Raw genomic sequence first — 11244 nt, 5'->3', positions numbered from 1 at the left:
TGGGATCGCTAATGCGATCGCATTGCGATGTTTTAATAGCCTAAACATTGCATTGCGATGATCGGTAAGCGTTTGCGGAACAGCTGATCAGCGGTTCCAAAATGGCCACCGCAACCATTTTCGCGCGACTTCTTCGCTTACCGAGGCAGCGAAAATGGCGGCGCTATGGAGGATCTTTGCATAACGGTGAGTTTTCGCCACATAGGAACGCATTAAACTTTGGGGTTTCCCCCCTGCATTGCGATGTTTCCGGATAGCGACGATTAATCCAGAACGGATTAACGTCGCTATGCGGGGCACCACTGTACTTGACCCTTGACTAAAAAGTACAGTATGGAACCAGATGCCCCATGATCTTTGTGTTAGAGTATGTGTTCATGGGCTCGTTACATGGCACCTACAGCTCTGTGCAACCACTGTTCCTGTGGGGTCTGGCTAAATTAGGTGTCCAGTGCACAGAAGAGGAGGATTAACACCTATATTTCCATTTGTAGTCGTACACTGCATGCAAGGCATATCGTTGGTCAATACAGAACAAAACCCTCAAAAGAATACAGGTTGGCCAAAATCCTGTTGGGGTTTTACATTAGCAGTATGCAAAGAGAATAACCTTTGGTGGCAAATTTCCTCAAGTTAAGAAATCATTGTGCATGTCATTTGTTGCATGCCAAGTCATGTGTCTCAGTACAAAACAAGTAATGTTTACAGTGATTTCTTAACTTGAGGCATTTCACCTCCAAAGGTTAGGCTGTTTCTGTTACACTTGCAAGTGTAACTAACAGAATTTGGGTCATGGTTTTAGAGCAACAGAACCAAGAGTTAAGTAGCATCAACCAAGAAAGCTACAAAGACACCCATGTATTGAAAGAATCTTTATTGGATAATTTTAATACAGTCATGGTTTAAGGTATTTACATTTTTTAAAAGCATGTAACTATAAACTTTCTTTCGACAATGTTATTAAAAACTCATTGGATTTTATAGCACCATCAGAACAACAGTTTTCATAAGAGTTATGTGTTCACCTTGATTGTTTTCCCTTCAAAATCTGTTGTCTTGTATATTCCCAAATGAGCAGAGCTCCGCTTACATGGACATTAAGTGATCGAATAACTCCTTGCTGAGGAATTTCTACACAAGTATCCAACTGCTGGATCAGGTTTACAGGGATTCCCTCGTGCTCATTTCTGCTCAGAAAAAAATGCAACAATTTGTTACAGTAAGCAATGAAGATCCATGATTTGCTAACAGAGCACAAGCTTTGCATATAGACAGTTGCATATTTATTCATATGTTACAACCAGATAAAAAGTATTTATTATTGATGTACATAAAATATTTATACCCTATTTTACTCTTCAAGAGTACCTGAAGTGGTTTTCAATATTTTATAAAATACAGTATTTAAAAACATTTTTTTAAAAGTAGCCTAGTTTATAGGAACCTCTTCTTTGGCAGGCAGTTACTGAGAAAAAACATGTCTGAAAAGAAGATTCTCTCACTGCTTGTGGAAAGAGCAAGGGGGGGGGCAACCTGGGAGGGAGTTCCACAGCTTCGGAGCAGCAACAGAAAAAGTCCACTCATGTCCTCTCCAAATGCATCTGAGCAGGTGGCAGAAGTAAGATGATTTTAAAACCCAGGTAGTCCCATAAAGGGAGATACAGGGTTTTGTTGTTGTTCACAGTTTTATAGGTCAAAACCTAAATGGTTCCCAGAAACAGACCTACAGCCATTGGAGCTGTTAGCAGGGAGTTAAGCGATCCCCGAAACCGGCTCCAGTTAACGCTCTGGCAACAGCATTTTGGACTTGCTGAAATCTGCAAACACTTTTCAAGGGAAACCCTATGTAGAGTGCATTATAGTAATCCATGTGGGAGGTAACTAAAATGATAGCAGTTAACAAGGATCTGCTTTGGGCCTTGGAGAACTGCTAATGGTACTGGATTCGAAAGAGCAATATTCACACACTAAATAAGAAGCTTCAGGTATTTTCATCCTGGTTGTGGAAATATAGCCTAGCACTTCCAACAGCTTGGAAGTAGACTGGACATCTGAGAGGTCCAGCCTCTGTTGTGGAATTTGGGAACTCCAGAGGATTCAAATAATGGAGATGTTACTATGTTAGTTACAAGGGATGTGCATATGTTTGCGTTTTGGGAAATTCTGGGAGCAGTAGTGCAAAACACAAACATGCCTACTTCTAGTAGTTACATCTCTTCCTCTTCATGCCCTTCCATAACTACCGTAATAGTGCATTTAAGACATCTCTGTTTTCACTTGCACCTAAGACAGAAAATATGTTGTATTCCATTCCCTCTTCAGTGGAGTAACTAGCTAAGGCACAGTCACTAGAAGTGAGTGGTGGCAATATTTTGAGGTGAGACTCTGCCCCTCAATGAGGGTATTATTTCACACCATTTGCTGCATGTGGATTGTTACATATACAAGCATTTTTTGATTTTAAAACACAAATTAACAAGCATCTGGACTCTGGAGCAAGTGACCTCTGCACTAAAGGGCCACTGAGGGACCAAAAGTTGAGACCTTCATCTGTTTCTGTACAGCATCTGATTCTACAGTCAATCTGGAGCATTTCTGGCTCTTGGCCTAATTTTACATGTACAGTGGTGCCCCGTATAGCGAGGTTAATCCGTTCCGGATTAACCTTCGCTATACGAAAACATCGCTGTGCGGGTAAGGAAAGCCTACTGGAACGCATTAAACTTAGTTTAATGCGTTCCAATAAGCGTGGAAACTTACCCCTCCAGCGATGTTTTCGCGTCCGGCGGCCATTTTGGAGCGGCTCCAAAATGGCCGCCGCATGACCCGAAATGGCCCCTATCAGTGTTTTCGCGCCCTCCCCTTGCTTACGGAGGTCGCGAAAACGCTGCGGGGGGGCATTTCGGGTCATCCGCGGCCATTAAAACGGCCGCGGATGGCCCGAAATGCCCCCCCGCAGCGTTTTCGCGACCTCCGTAAGCAAGGGGAGGGCGCGAAAACACTGATAGGGGCCATTTCGGGTCATCCGGCGGCCATTTTGGAGCCACCGATCAGCTGTTCGGTGGCTCCAAAATGGCCGCCGGACGCCCCAATCGTCGCAAAGCGAGTGCGGCGATTGGGGCTGATCCGTATAGCGATCCCCAAAAAGGGATCGCTATACGGATTCTTCGTTAAACGGTGCGCTCGTTAAGCGAGGCACCACTGTATATAGTACCCAGAAAAAAAGGCAGTAAAAATGCTTAAACAGAGTGGTGATGGGCACGTGGGCAAACAGCCCTTTGCAAATCAGACTGCCTGCAAGAAAAATTTGTGTTACAGGAAGTCTGCTGACTAGAGAGATGTGGATGTAAGGGAGGGGGAGGGCTTCATGCTCAGCCACCCCCAGCATGTACCCCCCGCACACACACAAACACACACACAGACCCCAAATAGATGATCTCCAGTGTAGCCCTTAGCAGTAAGGGTTCCACATCCTTGTTTGAAAAATAGGTTTAAGAAAGAAAACACTTCTTTCACTTACCCCAACAGTAACAAGGATTTTTCTGGAAAGGAGTACTCTGTTAGATCACAACTTTTAGCTGTTTGCTCCACACCTATTATAGTGTAACCTTCTATTTTCTTCTGCTCTAAATAATCAACAAGCTGAAATGGTTTTACCTGCACATTAAAAAATGAGATGGTTACAGATTTTTAAAAATATATATATACCATCTTCATTAATACATAACAAAATAGTTATGTCAGCAAACATGCCAGAGTTTGATCAATCAAAAGTTTCATGTGTTGTTATATGCCATTAAGTTGGAACCGACATACATTTATTTTATTTTATTTATTTATTTATTTGACTTATATCCCGCCCATCTGATAAGTCTATATCACTCTGAGCGGCTAACAGCAACATATATACAATTATAATAACATAAATCGAAAATATCAATTAACAAAACATAACATAAATCATAAATAATAGATAGATAAGGAAAGTCAAATGAATTAAATTAGATTAGATGCTGGCAGGAGGGAAGGCCTTAACATAGAACCATGTTTTTAGTTGAGTTTTAAATGTACCCAGGGTAGGGGCCGCGCGAATCTCAGGAGGGAGACTGTTCCAAAGGCGAGGAGCCACCACCGAGAAGGCCCGGTTTCGCGTCTTCTCCCTCCGGGCCTCCCTCGGCGTCAGGCTCCTCAGCCTCACCTCCTGGCTCGCACGGGTGGTCCGGGTAGAACTTGGTGGGTGAAGGCGTTCCGCCAAATATCGAGGTCCCAAACCGTTTAGGGCCTTATATGTGGTATTGAGATATTTAAGGAGTGGTTTTACCAATTTAACTCCTCCAGTAAGGTTCCAAGACTAAGAGGATTTGAATCCTGGTCTCCAGAGTCCTAGCCTGCCTCATTATCCACTATGCACTGGGTACCTGCTATATAGTCTGATAAGTTACTCTATGTGGCTCAAAAGAAAAGCTACGGTCTCAGTCTGGGAACCATCTCGTTTCCACAAGCAGGGCAGGAAGGCTCTGGGCCTTGTCTCAGTGCTCTGTCCAGCCATGGGTCATATTATCTAGAAACATGCATAAGTCTTATTTTCAGGGGCAAGCTGCCCCTTGCTATTTAAGTCAAAAGCGCTGTAGATTATGTGCAACATCTTGACACTGAAATAAAGCTTCTGGGTGCATCAGCTAGGCATGCCTGTTCAAAACAACTGGAAGCAATTTTTAAACTTTTTTTTTACTCACCTCAATAAGGCAAACCCATTGTTCAGCAGAAACACTGAGGTACTGAAATTGTTTGTCGTTTATGTAATGAAGACTGCCAACAACTAGAGCAGATGCACCAAATATTTCACATGTGCGACATAACCCTATGAAAGAAGCAGAGTATTTTGAGCATGTGGTCAGTTTCTGTTTCAAATCTGGCCATACCCAAACACTTATTGCCTTCAAGATTTTAAACGAGGTATGAAAAATAATAATCATTTATTTATTTATTTATTTTATTTATATCCCGCCTATCTAGTCGATTGACCACTCTAGGCGGCTCACAACAAAGGGGACAGCAATAATAAAAACCATTTTACAAAGAGGGAAACTTTCAACAATTGGATAAAACACTAGGAGAGAGAAGGAAAGAGGAGTCATGTGCTGCTAAGTCAATTTTGACTAATGGTGATATTTTTTAGGGTTTTCTAGGTAGAGAATACTCAGAAGTGGTGTCCCATTCCCTTCTTCTGGGGGCATCCTAGAACAGTGCAGCTTGCCCAAGGCCACACAGGCCAGCTCTACGCACAGGAGGCCCATTGGGGATCAAACTCCCAACCTCCAAAACCACTAAGCTATCCCGCCAGCTTATGACAAATATACATAACCTATAACAAATTGCTGCAAACTCGTCTAGCATTCAATTACCAATACGAAAGAAACTCTCCTGAAAATTCTTATAATACCATGGTTAAATACAATGTATGTTTGTTACTTTTAAAATATAAACTACATAACTTGCTTTCTAAATGCTACTTGATAAAAGTGGGGAATATCTTACCTCCCAAATTGGTTGGTTTATCGAGGAGCGAAGCCACTACAATCAGTTTACTGTTTGATTTGCCAAGTTTAGTAGCCCGATCTTGAAACACAAGCTCTAGATCCAACTCGGGAATACTATCCTTCCAAGGAATAATTTTTTTTTGAACGTCTGTCCATTGCCTTTTATTACATGGCTCCAATGAATTCAGACCTGAGAGATACTGTTTAATTATTCAAATGCAAAAAAAAGTCTTGGAAATCCTAGCCACAGTTTGTAGGACTACAGTTTTTTAGGACAAATATACCATTCCTACTCAATAGCCATTTGTGTTCTTAAATGCCACATAATATGTTTTACTGGTACCTTATAAAACACACATAGCTGTTTTATAGTAAGTTCACACTACTACATGTATTCAAAATAAAAACTATTCACCCATATCTTGCTGAGACCAGTCACTTGGCGTTAGATCAAGGAGCGCAGCGCAAGAATGAGAACACGGAAATGTTGGGCTCAGCGGGAGGTCTTGGAAGGCAGTGAATTTAGAGACAGAAATCCACTCCTCCTCAGCAGTTTCTGAAAGACGTGGCAGTGTGTAAAATATTGTCTGAAAAATAATATTTTCAAAAATCAATTAAAATTAAAAATATTAAAATGTATGTGGCTGAGAAAACCAAACAGAATTATTCTAAAAGAAAAGTAATTATGTGCCATCAAGTCAATTCTGACATATGGAGACTTTAAGGGGTTTCTAAGGTAAAGAATACACAGGAGCGGTTTCCCATTGCCTTCTTCTGGGGGCACCCCTGATACTGTGCAGCTTGCCCAAGGCCACACAGGCTGGCTCTACTTCATAGGAAGCACTGTGGGGAATCCAGCTCCCAACCTCTGGCTCCACAGACAGATTAAACAAGTAAGCACACGCTTAAATGTCTCCCATCAGGATTTAAACCCCACTGACCTAAATGGGATGTAGGCACAGATAACCTTATCTGCTCAGAAACTATACAGTATATAAAACAAAGACACATTGCCAGTCAGTAATCATCAATTTCACCTTTCACAGAAAAGGATATTGTCTCCTATATTATGTGATGGTTTGTGTGTATCCTGAGATTCCATGCAAACACAGAATTCAACAGCCCAACTAAGGTCTTTATTAAAGCCAGTTTCTGTCTTTTACAGAGTTAGGCCTGAAGGCATGAGAAGTGGGCTTGGTTTCCAAAGATCTGGGAAGAAGGATTTCAGGAATTTGTAAAATTCCGCCAACAAAAAGCAGAATAAGTTTGTGATCCTATCTTCAATGGAGGAGTAAATCTTACTGGCCTCAGTAAAGCTTGATTCTGAATAGAAATGCACAAGATAGAGCAGACCTGGGCAAAGTGCGGCCTGCGAGCCGCTCCTGTCTGGCCCACCCGTTGCCACTGAGTGAGCCGGAGCTCCAGCTCCGGTCACCCAACATGGCAGTAAGCAAAACTCACGAGATCCGATGCTGGGACTGTTACTCTTGAGCCGCAGGCTGTGGAGCCTGCGGCTCAAGAGGCTGGAAGCGATCCTTGTGCAGGTGACGTGATGACACATCATGTCACCTGCGCGGGATAGAAGACAGTCGGAGTGGAAGGCTGCGGGGGAATGGAGGACAGGTGAGTTAGCTCAGTGTCGGGGGGGGGTTCCCCCCCGCAGTGAACGAATTACAATGCTCCCATAGTTAACTCTCTAAAAGGTTTAGAGAGTTAACTATGTCAGCCTTGTAGTTCGTTCACCGCACAACCCAATGCGGGCCTATTACTACCCACCCCCAAACACAGTTCAGATTTTTCATGTGGCCCCCTATAGAAATTAATTGACCACCCCCGAGATAGAGCATCAAATTGTACAAATGCAAGCATGAATACTGCTGTGACACAAGGTTTCCATATTTCTGGGGCACGGTTGGATCGTTCCGACAAAGCCTCATTAGAAAAATATACATTATTGGATTCTGCAGTGAAAACAGCGCATGACACATGGTAAAATCGAAAAGTTTGAGGTTGATGCTCTAGCTCTTTACCCAGAATTGCATTTCATTCATTTCATATAACATCCCTAATGTTGACATATTTAGTTTTTATGCAATCCTTTCCCTCTGGATTTCTATTGAAGACCTCTATTGGGCTCTTCCCTTTTGTAGTTGTTTTGTTTGTTTGTTTGTTTGTTTGTTTTTGCTCAGAACAATCTTGTGAGGTAGATGAAGCCAAGACAGCCAGTGACCCACAATCACCCAGTGAGCTGCATAACTAAATGGGGATGTGAAGCCAGTCTCCCTGAAACTAATCTTAACATGGCATTGCCACACGGTCACGTTCAGCAATAGGACAGATGGATGGACTGACCTAGAACAGATTTTTTTTAAAAAAAAAATCCTGAACGTTCGTGCATTCTGTACATACCTCAAGACAATAATCCTCAATTGGATGGAATTTTTCAAAGAAGAAGTGTTTCTGAATACGCTGCCAATTCTTTTTAGCATTGCTGCATGTTGTAAAAATAATAAGTAGGAAAATTGCAATTAGAAAGTCACAAAGCATCATGCTAAGCCAAGGATTTCTTCCTGGCACATAAGGAGCTCCATATGGTTTCTATAAAGGGCCCTGGTCTACACACACATTCCTTTCATGCAAGGTTGAGCTTTCGCCACAGAATCAATAAGGGAGTCCCACTGAGTGTCACCAAGAGTCGGACAGGACTTAACAATAACAAATGAGTGTACACAGATTTGTGGATCTCTGTATGGTTGCAACCCACTGAGCAATGACTGCAAGAAGTATGCACTGGATTTCTTCTAGTCTTTTTTGTGCTGTAAGAAAATGACAGACAACTGCTTCATTGTCCAGTGGCATTTAAAATGCAGTTGGAAGATTTGGCATTAGAAGCCATTGTTAAATGAACACTTGGAATAATGTCCCCTGAGCCTGTGAAATATATTCAACGTTGACAAAAATGAGATTGGAAAAGTATAAGCTGCCTACAAAGTTTAAGACCTACTATGTGATTATGTGACCCTCCAGATATAGCTGGACTCAAGCTCTCATCATCCCTTACTACCTCCCACTGACTTGGCGGGGGGCAGCAGCTACAGCCAAACAGCATCTGGCAGACCACATGGATTCATCAGTCCTGCTCTCAGAGCTGTGGTACAGAAAAGGGAAGAAGCACCCAGGATGCAGACACCCCAGTACCTGCAATGATGCAGTGGCATTCAGCTTCCTTATCAGCAAATCATTTTCTATCCTACGGGGATGGGGAATCGGTGGCTCTTCCATATACTGTTGGACTCCCGACTCCCATCCGCCCCAGACAGTATGGTCAGTGGTTGAAGATGATGGGAGCTGGAGTCCACAGGATCTGGAGAGCTACAGTACAAATTGCTCCACTATTTGCCTATTCAAATAAACACCAATAGTAAGTTTTTGCTTCAGCAGAATTAAGATAGAGATTTGGTACCTTCTAAACCTTTTCTGTAAGCACAACTTTGTTTTCCCATGCTGTATCTATGGACCAGCATGATTATCATGCTCCTGTTACTCTGCATGTGAAATAAGAGCGGAAGTGAAATATACTGTCATCAAATCTCAGCAATGATAGTCTGAGTTTGAGTTCTTTTACCCATTGTGTTTTAAAGAGAAGAATCTCAAACAAAGCCCGCCTGAAATAAAATTAAAACAGGCTTACATACTTCATTTTATAGTCTGTCCTATTTTAAGGACTGAAGTCAACTGGAGTAATTTCAGTCCACCTGTTGCTGCTGAATTTGTTTTAAAAAACTTAATCATATGACCACAACAGAAATACCAAAGAAGCTCTAACTCATCCATAAGTGATCTAAAATATTCCTGTTTTAAAGGATTGACACATTTATAACAAGCAAATTTTATGTGTTATGTTAAGTGCTTTCAAGTTGGAACCAAATTATGGTGACCCTAATAGGGCTTTCAAGGTAAGTCGGATATTTAAGAAGTGGTTTTACCAGTTCTACCCTACCAAAGAGTTCCCACGACCAAGCAGGGATATGAGAACAATAAGAAAGAAAGAAAGAAAGAAAGAAAGAAAGAAAGAAAGAAAGAAAGAAAGAAAGAAAGAAAGAAAGAAAGAAAGAAAGAAAGAAAGAAAGAAAGATAGATAGATAGATAGATAGATAGATAGATAGATAGATAGATAGATAGATAGATAGATAGATAGATAGATAGATAGATGTTTTGAATAAAATGTGCCACTAACCCTGTTCCATGCATCCTTTCTGCTTGAAGAAGACTACTCTCAATAACTGGAGTTAAAGTTTCAAAATCATCCACGTGTGATGCTTTGCACATTCCCCAAATTTTCTTAAGGGCAATTAAAGCATACAGACGGATACTGAAATTGTGATGGAAACACCACTGCAGGACAACAACAAGGCCTTTCTTCAAAGCGGGAATCTAAATGGAGAAAAGCATTCTTACTTCATAAATCTGATTTCCACAAAGCTGTGGAAGAAATCAGATACATATGATCGATCCAGTTTCTGTACATGTAACATTTAATACTTGGGAATGAATTAGCTTGGATGCTCAGTCATCACTGCAGTTCTCTCCAGGTATCCAAGGTAACCATCATCAGAATATCAGAAACGCTTTTCAGCTTCATGCCTAACTATGGTTCACTACTACAATTTCTGACTCCAAATTATACAGCAAATGTTGAAATCCCTTATTTAATAAAACTTTATTCGTTTAAGCATTTTATTCTGGCATTTTAAAACAAGGATTAAAATCCAGAGAGCTTACAAGCCATCTCCCTTGACAGACTGGCCCCTGCCCCTGAAACACTATTCAGCATCCCTCTGACAGCCATGTCACCTATCTTACTGTATTTTATTCTGCCTATGACCTGATATATTAAATAATGAACAGCTGGATAGTCCCATTTCTGTATATCTCTGCCATTTTGTCAGTTATCTTGTATCCTAACACAGTTGTGGTGATGTGTATAAATATGAAGACTGTGTAGTCCCTTCCTGTATTGGAGGAAGTGGAGCTTTCACTGAAGTTGATCCATGAAAATTCAAAATGAAATAAAACTGCTAATCTTTAAAGTACCACAGTATTTGACCAAAAGGGGGTTCTTTTGCCAACATTCTTAGACAGACTGACACAACTATTTCTTTGGAAATTAATAATTGTACAAGTTCATAGAGAGGAGTAGGCAAGCTTTGAAATAGCATCTATCGAACTGTATCAAGCATTGTATCTTAAAACCAGAGGTCTGCACTAGAGTCCAAAAACATGGGAAGATACTCTGGCTGTTTGAAAACAGGTGAGATATGTTCCAAATGACCCGTACCTGTTAGCAGCCTAGCTAACTGATGTTTATTGGGGAAAGGAGAGTAAGCATGGGCAGGACATAACAGATGTGATAGAAATTCAGGACAATTTTTTTTCATACAGCATGTAGTTAAAATTATGGAACCTGTTACATCAAGAGGTAGTGATGGCCACCTACGTAATAAAGGAGGTTGGACCACTTCATCAAAGTCTAAGCTATCCATGGCTGAAAGCCGTGACAGCTGTGTATCACCTCTATTTCACTGTGTATTATCTCAAGAATCCATAGGGGTGTCAACGCCAGCTGCTGAGAAACAACCTCAACTGGAGAGGACAAGCACCATCTCATCCTAGACATTTGAGAAATCAGGCAATGGACTAGACA

The 11244-nt window shown here is 41.4% G+C and overlaps 1 protein-coding gene across 3 annotated transcripts in view; it reads right to left on the bottom strand.

Annotated features, from left to right (window-relative positions):
• Positions 1 to 859: 859 nt before the first annotated feature.
• Positions 860 to 11244, bottom strand: part of TARBP1 (tRNA guanosine 2 -O-methyltransferase TARBP1) — a 48633-nt gene continuing 38248 nt past the window's right edge. For all 3 annotated transcript variants that reach the window (XM_078383148.1, XM_078383147.1, XM_072993313.2), the window contains 7 exons: positions 9778 to 9974; positions 7950 to 8031; positions 5956 to 6127; positions 5539 to 5730; positions 4737 to 4861; positions 3521 to 3657; positions 860 to 1187 (listed from right to left, as the gene is read on the bottom strand). In XM_078383148.1, the coding sequence (XP_078239274.1) occupies positions 1022 to 1187; positions 3521 to 3657; positions 4737 to 4861; positions 5539 to 5730; positions 5956 to 6127; positions 7950 to 8031; positions 9778 to 9974 (1071 nt within the window). In that variant the 3' untranslated portion in view covers positions 860 to 1021. The remainder of the gene's footprint in view (positions 1188 to 3520; positions 3658 to 4736; positions 4862 to 5538; positions 5731 to 5955; positions 6128 to 7949; positions 8032 to 9777; positions 9975 to 11244) is intronic.

Source organism: Pogona vitticeps, chromosome 1 (assembly GCF_051106095.1).
Source record: "Pogona vitticeps strain Pit_001003342236 chromosome 1, PviZW2.1, whole genome shotgun sequence".
NCBI classification, from domain to species: Eukaryota; Metazoa; Chordata; class Lepidosauria; order Squamata; family Agamidae; genus Pogona; species Pogona vitticeps.
This window is presented reverse-complemented; position numbering and strand designations above follow the sequence as displayed.